Source organism: Oppia nitens, unplaced genomic scaffold (genome assembly GCF_028296485.1).
Source record: "Oppia nitens isolate AA-2021 unplaced genomic scaffold, nextdenovo-longstitch-racon4-pilon3 scaffold5_pilon_pilon_pilon, whole genome shotgun sequence".
NCBI lineage: Eukaryota > Metazoa > Arthropoda > Arachnida > Sarcoptiformes > Oppiidae > Oppia > Oppia nitens.
The window spans coordinates 1,538,275-1,557,527 of record NW_026533243.1 but is presented as its reverse complement, the minus strand read 5'-3'; the positions used below and the strand labels follow the sequence as shown (position 1 = coordinate 1,557,527).

General features: G+C 30.1%; 5 protein-coding genes across 5 annotated transcripts; 4 read left to right on the top strand and 1 right to left on the bottom strand.

The window, feature by feature from the left end:
• Positions 1–3,514: 3,514 nt before the first annotated feature.
• LOC128961163 (zinc finger protein 91-like) lies at positions 3,515–10,408 on the top strand. The gene is made up of 4 exons (XM_054307369.1): positions 3,515–6,045; positions 6,579–8,165; positions 8,304–8,315; positions 8,886–10,408. Exons 1-4 carry the CDS (start codon positions 3,531–3,533, stop codon positions 10,406–10,408), a joined length of 5,637 nt encoding a protein of 1,878 aa, XP_054163344.1. The 5' UTR covers positions 3,515–3,530.
• Positions 10,409–10,864: 456 nt separating this feature from the next.
• LOC128961162 (zinc finger protein 141-like) lies at positions 10,865–12,550 on the top strand. The gene is made up of 2 exons (XM_054307368.1): positions 10,865–11,060; positions 11,130–12,550. The coding sequence occupies exons 1-2, from the start codon at positions 10,865–10,867 to the stop codon at positions 12,548–12,550; spliced, it is 1,617 nt and encodes a 538-aa protein (XP_054163343.1).
• Positions 12,551–12,895: 345 nt separating this feature from the next.
• Positions 12,896–14,320, top strand: LOC128961161 (zinc finger protein 708-like). Its single transcript, XM_054307367.1, has 2 exons — positions 12,896–14,186; positions 14,260–14,320. Exons 1-2 carry the CDS (start codon positions 12,964–12,966, stop codon positions 14,318–14,320), a joined length of 1,284 nt encoding a protein of 427 aa, XP_054163342.1. The 5' UTR covers positions 12,896–12,963.
• Positions 14,321–14,976: 656 nt separating this feature from the next.
• Positions 14,977–17,077, bottom strand: LOC128961160 (sodium- and chloride-dependent glycine transporter 1-like; the record flags this gene model as incomplete). The annotated part of the gene is made up of 10 exons (XM_054307366.1): positions 16,910–17,077; positions 16,796–16,840; positions 16,642–16,728; positions 16,540–16,564; positions 16,444–16,479; positions 16,267–16,376; positions 15,985–16,193; positions 15,626–15,894; positions 15,217–15,553; positions 14,977–15,141 (listed from the first exon to the last, which is right to left on the bottom strand). Coding segments are annotated over exons 1-10 (1,428 nt in total), but the record flags the coding sequence as incomplete, so codon positions are not given.
• A 261-nt stretch (positions 17,078–17,338) lies between these two features.
• On the top strand, positions 17,339–19,215 carry LOC128961159 (zinc finger protein 143-like). The gene is made up of 5 exons (XM_054307365.1): positions 17,339–17,711; positions 17,864–18,212; positions 18,280–18,358; positions 18,426–18,551; positions 18,630–19,215. The coding sequence occupies exons 1-5, from the start codon at positions 17,433–17,435 to the stop codon at positions 19,213–19,215; spliced, it is 1,419 nt and encodes a 472-aa protein (XP_054163340.1). The 5' UTR covers positions 17,339–17,432.
• Positions 19,216–19,253: the final 38 nt, after the last annotated feature.

Genomic DNA, 19,253 nt, shown 5'->3' with positions numbered 1-19,253 from the left:
TATTATTATAACATTTAAATAATCACTATAATTAAAAAATTTGTTTAGTCAAATTTGAATGTCTTTTACTAAAATGATAATAATTGGTAAAATATAGAAAAACTAAATTCAAATAATTGTAAAATGTAAATATAAATAATCGACCTTTTTTATTTAAAAAGAATCACATTTTTATCTTTATTAGTTGCATCATAATAATAACGTAAAAATTGATGTACTAAAACGGTCATTACTTGTTATATAATGCTTATATTTAAATTTAAATATTATTGACCAAAATTATAAATTTATTTATCTACATATTTATTTCATAACAAATAATTTTTTTTAAAAAAAGTTTTCATAAAAAAACTATAAAAATATTTGTTTTTGTTTTGCTATAACTTAAAATAAATTATATATATTTTTAAAATTTTAATTTCTAAATAATCTATATATTTATTATTAAACTTTATACACAAATAATTCTATAATATTTATTAAAATTGACACCCAAATATTTTAATTATATATAAATTTATATACATAAACAATTATACAGGTAGCATATTAATTGTATATGTGTGTCTTAACTTTAATAACAATATATATATATATTTTTTTTATATTGATTAAGATAAGTTATAATGAATTATTTTAATAAAATTATGACATTAAAATTTCTAAATATTTTAACCTTATATATCATAATCAATAATAAATCTACGAATAACTTGATTTTTATAAATAAAATTTTTTATGCGTTAAGTTGAGATGCATTTATCACTTTTATATCAAACATTAAACAAACTTTAGGTAATATTAATACCAGTTTTTTTTATAAATAAATTACTTATTAAATAGTTTATTATTATTATTATACTGTATTTACACACCAGTCATCCCAATCTATCAAAAATGAAAAAACACATTAAACTATCTATAATTAAGTTGTAAGTATTGATTAATAATAATTGTTATAATATTTTTTTTAAATGTTTTGATTAACAATAATAGTAATAAACATAAATAAAATATTTGAATGAATGCAACAAAAGTTTATAATTTTTTCTATTTTATACAACTTTATATTTAGTACTAATTTATGTATTATAAAACAATTATAATAATATGCTAAATATAAGGAAAAAAAACTATAAAATTGTAATAATTTGGGTAAACATTAAGGAAAAAATATTTGATTATACAAATCAGGCTATAATTATTGCCAATTAATCAATTATAATATACAATAAATGAAAATTTGAAATAAATAAATAACTAAATAAAATTCAGTAGTAATGAAAATCAAACAAATCTATTAATATTAACATTCATTAAACATATGATGCACTCTATGAGTGATATCATAAGCAATACATTTGTTTATTATTACAGTATTTTCTAAATAATGTTTTGAATACTGTATTTGTATTTCATTTGGAAAACAAATAATTTTAAATTATTTAAAAACCAATTAAATAAATGAATGACAAACTCATTGATTGTTTGTTTATATTTTGAAAGTAATGTTTATTTCAATTATTTACTCAATATTTTGAAATGTATTTAATGGCTGATAGAGTGATTTAAGGAATCAAAAATCCCGAATAGTGATGGTAGCTCAGACCCCCCTAAGTATCCCCATACTACCCACATAGCTGTCCGACCTCAGCAATTCGAGATATTCGACTTTAAAGTCGAAAATTATTTTTGACGTTATTTATGATTATGATACACACTTTCTATGTATTTTTCAATACTAATTATGATTATAAAAACTAAATCACATTATGTCAAATAGTTTTCGAGATTTGACTTTTAAGTCAAAAAAAATATTTATGAATATGAGATATATTATTTATGCAATTTCTAATACTAATTATAAATATTAAAATTCATTTTTAAAATTCATTAAAATTCATTGTAACATAGTTTTCGAGATATTCGACTTAATCAATTTCTTTTGAGGTTATTTATTATTAATATATATATATCAAACAGTTTTTGCGATCACTAATTATATTATTTTCTATTAACTGATTTATATAATAGTCAGGATCATTGTTATATAGTTTTTGAGATATTCGACTTTAAAGTCAAAATATATATTTGTGACAAAATAATTTAAGCATCTTAAATAATAATTAGAATTATTTTAATTTTAAATATTAAATTTAAAAAATACATTTGTATAAATTTATTATTTATTAAAAATTAAATACAATTTGATTATGACTAGAGCATTTATTTCACATATAAAATATTTTTAGTGATTAAAGATATTAACAAAATAATTAGATATATAAACGATTGATTAAAAACCAATAATTATAGCAAATGTTTTAGTCACATAAACACATATTTTGAAAGGTAGTCACATATTATCAAATACTATCACATATTATCACATATTTCGCATATCTGTAAAATAATAGTTGAATTGCATTTTTTATGTATTTTTGTATGTATTATTTGTTCAATTTTTTAAAAATAGTATTATTTTATCAATGAAACTTTATTTGTTAATTTTTGTAAACAAATCAAAAAAAAATAATGAAATGTTTTGTTATTTTCTAGTGTTTACTAAAAGACAATAGGAGTGAAAATGTTATTTAGAATAATTTAAATTTATACAAACATTTTAAAAGCTAAATATTTTTAATTTATGCGTTTTTTAAGTTTAAATAATAAAAATATAAAATATTACTTTATCATAAATTGTAACACAAAATTACTTTTATTAATTAATATATAATTTTTAATAATTTTATTAATCTATATAATCACATATTTTGACTTTTCAAAGCAATTATAAGCACATTTTTTACTATTTTAAGCAAATATAACCACATATTTTCATATTTTTAAGCAAATATTTCATTGAATAAAAACAGAATTTTAGCCACATATATCTAAAGTTACTAATTATGACTTAAAAATTAGTTTTAATATAATAAAAATAAGAATTATATTCTAAGTATTTTTAAATGTAATAAATAATATGTTTATATAATAAAATAAATGTATTAAAATTAAGTTTATAAATTATTTATAATGTAATTAATAAAATTTTTAATAATTAGATTAAGTTTAAAAAAGTTAGTAGACAAAAACATTGGTCTAACAATTTTTGGTGGATCATATATACCACTTGCTGTGGTTTTTAATCGAAAAGCACTTCGATTGCCATTTAGACATCATGCGGAATTTTTATTTTTTCGACTTTAAAGTCCAATATCTCGAAAAATATTTGACATAATGTGATTTAGTTTTTTATAATCATAATTAGTATTGAAAAATACATCGATAGTATGTCATATTCATAAATAACGTCAAAAATAATTTTCGACTTTAAAGTCGAATATCTCGAATTGCGGAGGTCGGACAGCTATGTGGGTGGTATGGGTAGACTCAGGGGGGTCTGAGCTACCATCACTATTCGGGATTTTTGATTCCTTAAAGAGCTCTACCAACCGTATTTAATAATAAAAATACATTAATTATAATAATAATAATAATAGTATTTAATATTCTTTGAAAAATCAATTATGGCATCAATTGTGGTGACAATTGAAGACATTTTCGATGAATTGTTGGTCGAAAACAATAGACTAATGAATGAGTTATTGTTTGCCAACAAATTGAAGAAGTTTTTGATTAAATTGATTGAAAAGTATGAATCGGTTATCGATTGCGAAGACAAACAACAATTCAATGATTTGATACAAAATATGGTAATCAATGGTAAGAAAAGTGTTGATAACAACAGCCACACAATCACTGATCAGTCGGATGTCATGTATGACAACAGTAATAATAGTTGCGTTTCATTGAATTTGCAAACTATTGCCACCAATGATGAAGACAACCAATGGTTACCAGAAGATACTGAAACACAAAATATTAAACAAACCAAAAGTGAACCGATATATCAATTAAATTCAAGTGAAGTGATGGGACCTAAAACAAGAAAATATGAGATGTGTTACGATTCAGCGACCAATCTATATGTTTGCCGTAACCCTAAATGCAACGGCAAATCGTTTGAAAAATATGATCAACTTTATCAACATATGAGGAATCATTCAGACAAACGATTCAAATGCCACGTTTGCGACAAAGGTTTCATAAAACCAAGTGATGTAAGAGTTCATCTGTTGGTCCACTCGGACACTAAACCATTTAAGTGTCCGCACGACGACTGCACTTATGAGACCAAATATAAGTCAGCCGTTGCTAAACACATAAAAGTCAGTCATAGAAATGAGCGACCATTTTCCTGCCCGATACCTGAATGTGGCCTTAAGTTTGCCGCAAAACAAAATTTGTTGATTCATATACAACGCCATTCAAATGAATACCCGTTTTGGTGTACTTTTGACGGATGCGACAAACGATTCAAAATTGAAAAATCTCTTAAAGAACATTCACTAATACATAGTTCGGCAAAAACATTGAAATGCTATTACATTGGATGTAATGAAATGTTTCGTACAATTTATAACAGAAAAAAACACATACATATCGTTCATAAGAAAACTAATTTACAGACAATGAAGTCATTTGATGATAACAATCATCTCCTTCTGCACACACATCGCCACTCCGATGAATACCGGTTTCGGTGTACTTTTAGCGGATGTGATAAACAATTCAAAATTGAAGAATACCTCAAAACTCATTCACTAATACATATGAATGTGAATAAAGACGATATTATTAATAGTTTGGAACCGACTCATGTCAATAGTGAAGATAATATCAACAACACAACTACTGGTCAGTCCGATGACATGTACGACAACAGTAATAATAGATGCGATCCATTGACTTTGCAATCTATTGCCACCGATGATAAAGACGACGAATGTTTATCAGAAGATTCTGAAACAAAAAATGTTAAACAAACTAAAAGAGAGCGGAAAAAGTCACTTAAAGACAATTCAAGTGAAGAAAAGAAGCAGAGAAATGCCATTAATGAAGATATCAATTGTTTGGAAACAACAGATAATATAAACAAATCAACCATTGGTCAGTCCGATGACTTGTATGATAACAATAGTTGCGATTCATTGACTTTGCAATCTATTGCAATCGATAATGTAGACGACGAATGGTTACCAGAAGAATCTGAAAAACAAAATTTTAAACAAACAAAAAGTGAACCAAAAAATTCAAATAATATCAAATTAGTTGAAGTGATGGGACCTAAAACAAGAAGATATGAGATGTGTTACGATTCAGCGACCAATCTATATGTTTGCCGTAACCCTAAATGCAACGGCAAATCGTTTGAAAAATATGATCAACTTTATCAACATATGAGGAATCATTCAGACAAACGATTCAAATGCCACGTTTGCGACAAAGGTTTCATAAAATCAAGTGATGTAAGAGTTCATCTATTGGTACACTCAGACACTAAACCATTTAAGTGTCCGCACGACGACTGCACTTATGAGACCAAATATAAGTCAGCCGTTGCTCAACACATAAAAGTCAGTCATAGAAATGAGAGACCATTTTCCTGTCCAATAGCCGACTGTGGCCTTACGTTTGCCGCAAAACAACAACTGCTTAAACATACACAACTTCACTCCAATGAATACCCGTTTCGGTGTACTTTTGACGGATGTGACAAACGATTCAAAGTCGAAGGATATCTCAAAGTTCATTCATTAATACATAGTTCGGCAAAAACATTGAAATGCTATTACATTGGATGTAATGAAATGTTTCGTACAATTTCTAACAGAAAAAAACACATACATATGGTCCACAAGAAACCCAATTTACCAAAATTTATATCATGTGATTGGCCCGGATGTGAGTACAAGACAAGAGCTCATTCATCTATGAAACCTCACAAACAAATGCATACCAATGACCGTCCATTTCAATGTGATTGGCCAGACTGTAACAAACGGTTCCGAAGATTACAACTACTCAATGAACATAAGCACATCCATACCAACGATAAGCCTCACGCATGTCATTGGCCCGGATGTCACTACCGGTGCAATGATACGGCAAACCTGAGAAAACATTTACGGACTACACATAAATAAATGCTATAATTTTATAATCGTTTAATTTAATAATATAATTGCCGATAATTAATTAAAATTAATAATAAAATATATAAATTTAAAAATTGTTACTGGTAAGTTATACGATAATAATAATTGTATTGTAAATATCTCTATATTTTAATAAATAACTGTATATTTGTATAAATATTAGCTGTAAACTGAAATTTTTGTTGAAAATATATACTAGGATAATTTTTAAATTTAAATATATTAGGTAAAATCTATTTTTAAAATTTAGAAAATAAATTATGTTTAATTAAAAACTTTTAAAAATTACGGCAATTAAATTAAATTCAGAAAAATTATAGTTTTATATTACATTTATTACATTACAGTATAATAAACAAAATACGTTTGCATTGAATGTCAAACTCATTGATTGTTTGTTTATGTTTTGAAAGTAATGTTTATTTCAATTATTAATCTATTTTTAAGAGTTTTTAATAAAATAATACAATTATTTTAAAATATTAATTATGGCATCAATTGTGGTGACAATTGAAGATATTTTCGATGAATTATCGATCGAAAACAATAGACTAATAAATGAGTTATTGTTTGCCAACAAATTGAAGAAGTTTTTGATGAAATTGATTGAAAAGTATGAATCGGTTATCGATTGCGAAGACAAACAACAATTCGATGATTTGACACAAGAGATGACAATCAATGGTAACTTAAGTGTTAGATATCATTCACCGGTACAGTCAGTGACCAAACAGTATAAGTGTCGACAAAACGACTGTACATTTCAGACCAATTCTAAGCCATATTATAACAAACACTTAAGTGTTAATCATAGAGAAGATAGAGAAGAGTCTCTGTTTTGCTGTCAAATACCCGACTGTGGCTTCACATGTGCTGATAAACACACTCTTCATCAACACATACAGCTTCTTCACTCTAAGGAAGAAAATGTCAATAATAGCGATAATATCGATCAGAGTTTGAATTTAAAAGATAAGAAATCAAAGCGCAAAGTCTTGAAGACGTATTCAGTCAAACGGAAACACGAGAGTATGGATGCGATTACCGGTAATGAAGACATCAATTGTTTGGTATCGATAGAAGTCAAGTGTGAAGATAATACCACTGACACAATCACTGGTCAGTCTATTGCTAGCGATAATGTAGACAACGAATGGTTACCAAAAGAGTCTGAAACACAAAATGTTAAACAAATTAAAAAAATAAAACCGAAGAAAACACTTACCGATGAAGACAATTCTTGTTCAGTAAAAGTACAGAATATAAAAAAATATGACTATTGTTACGATTCAGTGACCAATTTGTATGTCTGTCCACACGATAGCAAATCGTTTGAAAAGTATGATAGACTTTATGAACACTTTATGAGGATTCATGTGGACAGACGATTCAAATGCCAGGTTTGCGACAAAAGTTTCAAATCTGGAAAAGCTGTTCGCAATCATTCAGTTATACATTCGGTTACCAAACAATATAAGTGTCCGCACGACGACTGTAACTTTGAGGCCAACTATAAGAATTACATTGAAAAACACATAAGAATTATTCATAGAAAAGAGCGTCAGTTTTTGTGTCCAATACCCGACTGTGGCCTTACGTTTGCCGAAAAACAAAATTTGTTGATTCATATACAACGCCATTCAAATGAATACCCGTTTTGGTGTACTTTTGACGGATGCGACAAACGATTCAAAATTGAAAAATCTCTTAAAGAACATTCACTAATACATAGTTCGGCAAAAACATTGAAATGCTATTACATTGGATGTAATGAAATGTTTCGTACAATTTCTAACAGAAAAAAACACATACATATCGTTCACAAGAAAACCAATTTACAGACAATAAAATCATGTGATTGGCCCGGATGTGAGTACAAGACTAAACATCCCTCAGCTATGGTAGAACACAAACGATACCACGAAGATGACCGTCCATTTCAATGTGATTGGCCAGACTGTAACAAACGGTTCAGAAGATTACAACTACTCAACGAACATAAGCACATCCATACCAACGATAAGCCGCACGCATGTCATTGGCCCGGATGTCACTACCGGTGCAATGATAAGGCAAATCTGAGAAAACATTTACGAACTATACATAAATAAATATACCGGTAATACAATTGCCATTAATTAAATAAAAAAAATATTATTGATTTTTAATAAGTGATGATTAATAATGATAATAATGTTAACAATTGGTGATTATTGTACTTTTGATGAACATTACCCGCAGATCATCTCTTAGGTAAGTATTTTGTTTTGTGAAACACAGAACTCATTTGGTATATGTTTAAGACCTAAATCGATGTCACCATTTAATCCGTTGATATAAACACTAATATTACTGAAGACATCACTTAATGCCTGCATCTTCTCAGACTTAGTAACTTTCCTCTCAATATATTTTTGATACTAAAGTAACTTTAATAGAGTCAAGTCGTTCTCAAAATCAATTGAATCCATAGTTTTTAGTAAATATGACATTAATTTCACAACAAAATCAATCAATAGTTTAGTAAAATTTAAATTAAAACAATCACTACTAATGTCTTATTATCTCATTATTGGTTGTATTAGTTGTCAAAATAGCTCTCTATTTGCTCTTTTAGTTACTTCAATAACAATCCTAATGACATACACTCACTAAATAAAAAGTATATTTATTATAGAGTCTTACTCTAAGTTTATACAGTGTATTGTCTGCGTCCTTGAATATCATATAATGTTAGTAAACATATTACAAACATATGATATGATTGACAACAAAAAGTCAATTATTATATTTGTTATATTATTTTGATTTTTCAAACACCAGTTATGGCATCAATTGTGGTGACAATTGAAGACATTTTCGATGAATTGTCGATCGAAAACAATAGACTAATGAATGAGTTATTGTTTGCCAACAAATTGAAGACATTTTTGATGAAATTGATTGAAAAGTATGAATCGGTTATCGATTGCGAAGACAAACAGCACTTCAATGATTTGACACAAGAGATGACAATCAATGGTAAGAAAAGTCAATCATTGGATTGTCGTAATAATAGCGACAAAGGTTTGGATCAATTGGATAAATATGTCGACAGAAAAGATATCGTCAGATTTGCAAACCAGATATTGTCAACAAAAGTGAAGAAATCAAAAACATTAACAAAGATAAAGAAAATGAAGAATAAAAATGTGATTGTTTTTACTGGTGATAGCAATAGTTTAAGACAAACACTTGTTGACAACAAAGATATAGTTAACGACACGATCACCGATCAGTCAGTAGACAAATGTCGACAAATGGTTTGTACTGATGGTACTACTAATTGGGATCAAAATGATGTCCAATCTATTGGATGTAACGATGACTTTGATTGTATGTCATTTGGATCTGATATAATACAAAACAAAGAAAGGCTCGACAGCAGTGATAGACAGCAGAAGTTATTTGAAGACAAAATAAATTTTTCAAAGAAATCGTCGAGATTTCGAAAGAGTGACTTATATTATGAATCGGTGACCAATTCATATGTCTGTCCTCATCCCGAATGCAACAAATCATTTGCCGAATACAGATTACTTCACAAACACATAAAGTATGTTCACTCGCAAACAATCATCAATTGTAACGTTTGCGACAAGAGTTTCAAAAATCCCAAATGTCTTAGTGTTCATCTATTGCTACACTCGGATGTTAAGCCACACAAGTGTCCGCACGACGACTGTCCATACGCTTCAAGAAATAAACAGTTACTTAAACTTCATATAAAACAAAACCATAGCGACGAACGACCGTTTGTTTGTCCGATAGCCGACTGTGGCGACAAGTTTTTGACCAAAAATAATCTCAAAGGTCATATGTTGACTCATTCGGATGAACGGCCGTTTAGGTGCGAGTTTGTCGGCTGCGGTAAAACATTCAAAACTAATTACTCACTGAAAGGACATCTACTGAGACATACAACAGAACCAACACTGAAATGTCATTACGACGGATGTAACGAAATGTTTCTGAACTTTGATCGCCGACAGAGACACGTCAGTACTGTCCACAAGAAAAAACCCAAAAAGACTAACCCATCGTTTAGGTGCGATTGGCCGGGATGTGAGTTTCGGGCATTCAAACCATATACTGTTAAAGAACATAAAAGAGTGCACACCGATGAACGACCGTTTGTATGTGATTGGCCAGACTGTGGCAAACGGTTCCGATGGTTGCATGTATTGGCCGAACATAAACACATCCATATCAACGATAAGCCACACGCATGTCATTGGCCCGGATGTCACTACCGGTGCAATGATAAGTCAAATCTGAGAAAACATTTGCGAACTACACATAAATAATAGATACAATAATTTTTTTTATAATAATTTAAATAAAATTGTTTTCAAGTTTATATTTTTTAAAATTTATACTGTTTAAATTTTTAATTTACCGGTTTAGACTACGGTAATAATTATATGATACAGTTATTTATTTAGGTTTACCGTTATTTAAATATGTACAGTATATTATATAGATAATAAAATTTACCAGTACAGTTTTATATAATATATTAAATTATGTATTTATTGTAATTTATTTATTTAACAATAATAAAATTAATTATTAAATTAAAACTTTTGTTTAATACATTAATCCATAAATTAATATATTATAGTAAAAAGTAAAAAACGTTTGCATTGAATGTCAAACTCATTGATTGTTTGTTTATGTTTTGAAAGTAATGTTTATTTCAATTATTAATCTATTTTTAAGAGTTTTTAATAAAATAATACAATTATTTTAAAATATTAATTATGGCATCAATTGTGGTGACAATTGAAGATATTTTCGATGAATTGTTGATCGAAAACAATAGACTAATGAATGAATTATTGTTTGCCAACAAATTGAAGACATTTTTGATGAAATTAATTGAAAAGTATGAATCGGTTATCGATTGCGAAGACAAACAACAATTCAATGATTTGACACAACAGATGACAATCAATGGTAAGCGATGTTTGTTTGTTGTAATCATTAGACATAACTGTTTGAATCAATTATATATTACCACAATAGGTGTCGACAATAAAGTTAATCAGAGTTTGAATTTAAAATATGATAAATCAAAGCTCAGAGACTTTAAGACAAATAAAGATTTGAAAACTAGTCATAGATTTAGTAGAAGTTCAATGAAAAGGATAGATGTTTCCGGTGTTTATGACAAAGATATGACACCATCTGATTGTAAGCTCGCGAATGATGATAAAGAGATCACAAATAAATTTGACACAAGAAATGGTAATAACATTACAAATACAACTACCGGTAATCAGATCAATAGGATCACAAAAATGACGAAATTAATCTCTAAAAAATCAAAGAAGAATATCGACGTTAACTGTTTGGAAGTGATTAAAGTCAAAAGTGAAGTTAATATCAACAACACGACCACTGGTCAGTCCGATGACATGTATGACAACAGTAATAATAGATGCGATTCATTGAATTTGCAAACTATTGTCAGCGATAATGAAGACAATGAATGGTTACCAGAAGAGTCAGAAACACAAAATGTTAAACAAATTAAAATAAAATCGAAAATTTCAGTTAAAAACAATTCAAGTGAAGTGAAAGCATCGAAATCAAGAAAATATGAGTTATGTTATAATTCAGTAACCAATTTGTATGTTTGCAATCAAATTGAATGCAACGGCAAAACGTTTGATAATTATGATAAACTTTATCAACATATGAGGAATCATTCGGGCAGACGATTCAAATGCCAAGTTTGCGGTAAAAGTTTCAAAAAATCAACTCATGTTATAAATCATCAATTGGTACACTCGGACACTAAACCATTTAAGTGTCCGCACGACGACTGCACTTATGAGACCAAATATAAGTCAGCCGTTGCTCAACACATAAAAGTCAGTCATAGAAATGAGAGACCATTTTCCTGTCAGATAGCCGACTGTGGCTTCAGATTTGTCACTAAACAACAACTCCTTAAACATACACAACTTCACTCCAATGATTACCCGTTTCGGTGTACTTTTGACGGATGTGACAAACGATTCAAAGTCGAAGGATATCTTAAAGTTCATTCATTAATACATAGTTCTGAAAAAACTGTTAAATGCTATTACAAAGGATGCGATGAAATGTTTCGCACAGTTTATGGCAGACATAAACACATATATATCGTTCACAAGAAAATAGATTTACTGAAAACGAAGTCATGTGAATGGCCCGGATGTGAGTATAAGACAAAACATAACTCTGCGATGATGTCCCACAAACGAGTTCACGCAGATGACCGGCCATTTCAATGTGATTGGCCAGACTGTCATAAACGCTTCCGAAGATTACAACTACTCAACGAACATAAGCACATCCATACTAACGATAAGCCGCACGCATGTCATTGGCCCGGATGTCACTACCGGTGCAATGATAAGGCAAATCTAAGAAAACATTTACGGACTTCACATAAATAATATTTATTTTTTTAAGTAAATCTTCATAATTATCATATAACTCGACAATTATTGTTAAATTATAAGTAAATTGAAATTTAATTTCTCTATGCTATCATAAATTAATATTTACACTGAATATTAAATTAAAATTAATTATAAGTAATATTTAATATTTTAGAGAAATTTATAAATTAAATCTTGACTCTAATTAATAAAAATGAAAACAATATAATTGATTATTAAATTTTTAAAACTATTTTTTAAAACCTTCCAATAAATTGTTATATTATAGTAAAAAATAAAAAACGTTTGCATTGAATGTCAAACTCATTGACTGTTTGTTTATGTTTTGAAAGTAATGTTTATTTCAATTATTAATCTATTTTTAAGAGTTTTTAATAAAATAATACAATTATTTTAAAATATTAATTATGGCATCAATTGTGGTGACAATTGAAGATATTTTCGATGAATTGTTGATCGAAAACAATAGACTAATAAATGAGTTATTGTTTGCCAACAAATTGAAGAAGTTTTTGATGAAATTGATTGAAAAGTATGAATCGGTTATCGATTGCGAAGACAAACAACAATTCAATGATTTGACACAAGAAATGACAATCAATGGTAAGCGATGTCTTCGCATAGATTGTAACGAAATCAAAGACAATACTAAAGAAGTTAATGTTTCTGAAACCGATAAACGAATTGCCAGAAGAAGACAAAATAGAAGACAAATTATCGCAAAGAAGTTAAAAGCAAATAATGACGAAAATGATAAATCAAAGAAGTTATCAAAAGTGAAGACAAAAGCAACGAATCACATCTATAGTGGACATAATGAGACTAATGGTGAAACTGATCCAAACAGCAAGACATATGATAAATCAATTGGTGAACTGATACGTTCGGCTAATTGTTTTGATTCGGTGACCAATCAGTGGTCGTGTCCTGAAACTGGATGTCACAAAGTCTATAACATTTATAGCAGTATCTATAAACACATACATAGCTGTCATCGAGATGGCCAACAAATAGTTTGTAATTATCCCGATTGTGGAAAAACATTGAAAGGAAGAGATAGTTATGTAAATCATCTGAAGATTCACACCGAAGACAGTGTATATGTGTGTCAGTACAAGGATTGCAACAGAAGATATATAACCCAATCACGGCTAACTACACACATGAAGATTCACTCAACATATCGGGTAGAGTGTCCACTATGTCACCGAAAATTTACAACTAAAGGTAATCTGGCGGCACATCAGCGTAACAAATGCAGACTTACGACAACAGTTGCGTACAATTGTGTGATTTGTGGCCAACATTTTCGGACTCACTACCGGCTACGTGACCATAAGGCCAAAATCCATGACATTCATCGGCGAATCAACATTCGCTCGTGTGAGTGGCCGGGTTGTGACTACACAACCAAACGATCCTATTTGCTTAAATATCACATGAATCGGGTTCACCGCAATTACCGGCCGTTTGTATGCGATTGGCCCGACTGTGACAAACGATTTATTAATAAAGAGATACTAAATGATCACAAAAACATGCATTTGAAGATCAAACGACACGCCTGTCAATGGCCGGGATGTACGTTCCGGTGCACACTTCGCTGCAATTTATATAAACATAAAAAAGTTCATCAAAAACAATAATCAATTTGTCATTTATTTAAATTTTATTTATTTTAAATTCAATTATCAATAAAATAGAAGATTTTTTTTTGAAGAAGTTTTCAGGAAAAAAACTCAGACAAATACAAAGAAATTTTGATCTTAAAATTGTAATTTATTTTTAAAAGTTGGTATAGAAATCATTCATAAAATTCATAATAATTTACTATTCAATAAAATTGAATTAATTTATATGGTTTATTGTTTTATAAATTCAATTATAATATACAGTATAACACAGTATATAAAACAATAACTTCCAAAAAAAAAATTCAGTTAACGGCAAAATTGTATTAAGATTTCGGCAAAATTTCATCAGATATTGATTCCTGAGATTTCCATTTGATATCTGGATTCGACACCGTTTTTAATCCCTAATTATAAATAATTAAATTATTATTATTATATAAAAATTTATTTAATATTTTGATTTACAGATAATTTTTTTTTAAAAATAAACTTACAGACTTTTGTGTATAGCAAATATATAAATAATAAACACTGACTATCGGTACAGAGATAACCTGTGCAACGATTAAAATCCAACCAAAAATGATCGTCCATTTGGGGAATATATAGCCGCGATATTCGGGCGCTTCAGTTGATACTATTGTTAGGATTAGTAATACCTGTTATTTTTTTATGACATTAAATGTCATATTTTATAAACTTTTGACTTTTTATTGATAGGTATTTGACAGTTACTGTACTTACAAATAAGATTATGGGTGTAACGTATAGCCAAACAATCTTCCAGAGTATTCTGGGCTTAATATCGCGTCCGACCATCTCTTTGATGTGATCCGCAAATTTGTCGATACCGTAAACCCATGCAATCGATACCACTTCAACTAAGGCCACAAATATGGCTGATGTCGAGGCAATAAAGTCATTGAAAAGCACAAACCAATATATTCCGGCCTTAAAATTGGATTTCAAAAAAAAAAAAATTAATACAAATACTTATTTAAAAACCAAAATATTAAATTACTGAACTCTATTGCAGAAGATTAATCCACATATGAATCCTATCAAACATATTAAACCCAATAAACAGATGCGATATTTTCGACTTTTTGGATTAAATTCTACGACAACTGATAAAACACTTTTCAGAATTAGTGTTTGAGATCCCAATCCCAGCAATATTAGCACCAAAAAGAAAATAAATGAGAATAACTGTCCCCAAGGAAACATAGCAACTGCTTCGGGATACATCATAAATGCCAGTCCCGAGTCTTTTACGGCCACATCGGCAACATTAACACCGCGATTATGGGCGACGGCACCCATGTATGCAAATATAACAAAACCGGTGCAAATGCTTATAAAACTTTTTTTTAAAAAAAGTAATACAAGTAATTGAGTTAATTTTTTGCATTCATCAGAAAATTTATAGTCAAACCTATTGCCCAATGCTATGAATGTGGCATCTCTAATGAGATGGTTTTCAAAATCATTATGACTGGCCAAAAATATGATAGTACCCCACGCTATGCCCAATGAAAAAAATATTTGTTGACTGGCGTCAACCCAAATGCCTAATGTTAACAGTTTGCTAAAGTCTGGGGTTATATAAAATTTGATACCATTCCACGCGCCCTCCAATACTATGCCTCTTAAAAATAATATTACCAAACATATGCACGGAAATATTGTTGCCAAATATGCTATCTTTTCGGGTAAATTAGATATTAATATAAAAAAATAATAAAATAAAATATTTAGTTTTAAAATTATCAATTATTAGTTTAACATCTTTACAATTTTGATACCATTGGATAGTATCACAAAACATAAGATCCAAGCAATAAGCAGACACCCAACCATAGGCCAGTTCAACTCACTAATGTCACCGATGTTTTTGTTAATATCAAGTACTTTATCGTGGAAGTACTCATCACTGGAAGTATATCTTTTAGCGCTGCCGTTCACATACCCGGCCTTACACTCTATAGTATTCCACGAGTGATCTTAATATATTCAAATAATTAAAGATAATATCACCGATTAATTGATATTAAAAACTAATTTAAGTTTTATTACTGCATGACTTCCACGGTAACTCATATATAGTAATGGAGGCAAAAAAATATCGCAGAGCCCAAGCAACCAATACGTTATAGTAGACCGACTGAATCGATACCATTATTAACCTAAAAGTATTTTTAATTAATCGATATTAATAATTATATTTAAAATTAGATATTTATTTAAACATACATTGAATAGCCTATACCCTGAAAGATAGGCATAAATCTGTTTGAAATAAATGATAATTAATTTTTTTTTAAAGTAAAATATTTAAACAATACTTACTTCCAGACACTGACTTTTCCTTTAGCTATAAATAGTATCAAAAAATTAATTGTAAAAATCATTTGTTATAAATTAAATAGAAATAACAGTTTTAAATATTACATGAATACTGTCCTAAAGTCATCTCTAAGATAATCACTGGAAATCCAACAAAAGCCAGACTCAGAAAATACGGTATAAGAAATGCACCTAAAAATTGATGAAACAATTAATTTGTGATTATTATTGATATCATCAAATTGACTGAAACACATACCGCCGCCGTTTTTATAGCATATGTATGGAAATCTCCAGATATTTCCTTAAAAAAATAATTATTAATTGATTTATTGGGTAAAAAAAATTTGTTTTTTTCTGGTCAAATATCTACCGAAACCTATAACATAGTTAAGACATGTCAGTATGAACTCGACTTTTGATGACCAGCGGACAGGTTCCAGATTTTTATTGCTATTGTCATTTGTCAGGTCAGTGGTCACCGCAACAGATCCATCTTTTGTCGCTTCGTTAGCCATTTGACTCTTTAAAATAAAGTATAATTTTGTTTAACTGTTAAAAATTGAAAAATCAAAAAAATCAAATTAAAAAAAATTGTAATTAATAATAATGATGAAAAACTTTTTCATAATTCACGCGCTATTTTACAAAACAAAAAAAAATTTATAATATAATACACGTATAAATGGTTTGTATTTTTTTTTTTTAAAGTCTCATAAAATAAGCGCAAATGCAATGCAAGCCAATGGCGACGTCACAGTACTCTCTCTTGAGGTGACGTACTCTCTATTTCTCTAACTCTCTCTAAAGCTGAGAGAGAAAGTGGCGTAAAATGAGTGAAGAAAAAATGGTTGATCAGTGGCGTCGACTCACCTGAAAACACAAATAAAAAGACAATGGATTATATCGTAAACTATACGGTAAATAATCCTAACATTCATTGCGTAATCCAAGAAAAGGATGCAATCATTGGTCGCCAGTCAAAGGAAATCGAAGAACTCCATAAAGCGAACCAACTGTTGGCCAAAGACAACGACCGATTGCTGGCCGATCTCGACCTCCAAAAGAAGTTGTGCGAAGCACTCGAAAAGTTTAAATACAATCTCGAGAGACATGTGGCCGCACTCAAGGACTACGATCTCAATCGGTGGTCAATCGGCGAAGTCGAGTCTGAGGTATCACTACAGTACTATTGATTACATGACCATTGATTGCATGCATGCAATAGAAATCTCAATTTATATATAGTTTTTTTTAATTGCAATTGATTTTCATAACAATGTCTTCAGATGTCTTTAAGTTTTCTTTTATTACGACCACCTGTTAGGTGAGAATATGGGAACACGAATATCTGATGGTTAGGAAAATGTTGGAAAAGAAGGAAAGAGAAGAACAACAGGCACTGCTGATGGCCAGTACTGTTGCACTCAACGGTTCCGTTGCCAACACAATCGGAACACAGTCATCGGTGTCGGCCAACAACAACAACAACGATACAGCACATCAGACACCATCGCACAGACAACACCAACAACAGAGGCGAACAAATAAGCCGCGACCCGTGGAAGTGGCCGCCGACGGGACACAACTCAAGCGATATGTTTGCGATTTTCCCAACTGTACGTACAGAAGCAATTGGGCGCACGATCTCAAAGGTCACAAACGGAAACATACGGGTATGTCGATAGTCATAAAAAAATTTAATTTATCGGATATCTATTAACTGTTGATATCGATTGACAGGTGAAAAGCCATACACTTGCGGTTGGCTTAACTGTAATAAATCGTTTCGCGATTTACGCGATTTGAAGAGACATCAGAGGTATGAGTGATGTCCTTAACAAAGAATGTAATCTAAAGATATGACTGATATTTTCCAAACTTTTCAGAGCTCATACGGGAGACAAGCGGTACAGTTGCGATTGGCCGGGATGTGAGTACCGATCGACCGATGTGGCCAATCTGGCCAAACACAAGCGCACACATACTGGTGAACGGCCGTATAAATGTGATTGGTATGTCGTCTATGTTGTATAATATATACCGGTTCTCCTGAGTTATATGTATTTAATACAATTTATCGTCGATGATAGGGCCGGCTGTGAGGCATCATTTGCCGACGGATCACATCTCAGAAGACATCAGAAGAAACACGAAAATCAAATGACAAAAACGGCCAAAATATCGGCCAAATCACCGAAAAAACAGTCGACAACGTTGTCGAAGAATGCAAAAACAGGTTTCGTTAAGATTCGTCAACAGCCCGGCCGTAGAGCTAAAGGTTCGTCTGCGGGAAGAATACTCGTTGAAGTGACACCCGATGTACCACAAGAAGTGTCAGCAGTCGATAATCAAGTAATCAACAACAAGTCTGCCGTCAATATGTCCAATGTTAGCACTAAAGTCAGTGTCATTGAAACAATCGCAAGTAATGTTCATATCATGTCCACCACTCAAGAGACCAATCAAACCATTAGTCAACAGATGGACCAAATGAATGGTGGATCAAATGTGATGACCACTACTGACGACAACCGGTCGTCGCTAATGATTGATGACAACAACCGATTGCTAACTGTCATCGCTAGTCCTGCCGATGATGACCACAACGACACCATTGGACAATCACAACTACCATCGATGACCAAGTATTCAGATATCCATAGTTTGGATCAATGATTGTATTGTTATTATTGTTTTATTTGAATCATTAATAA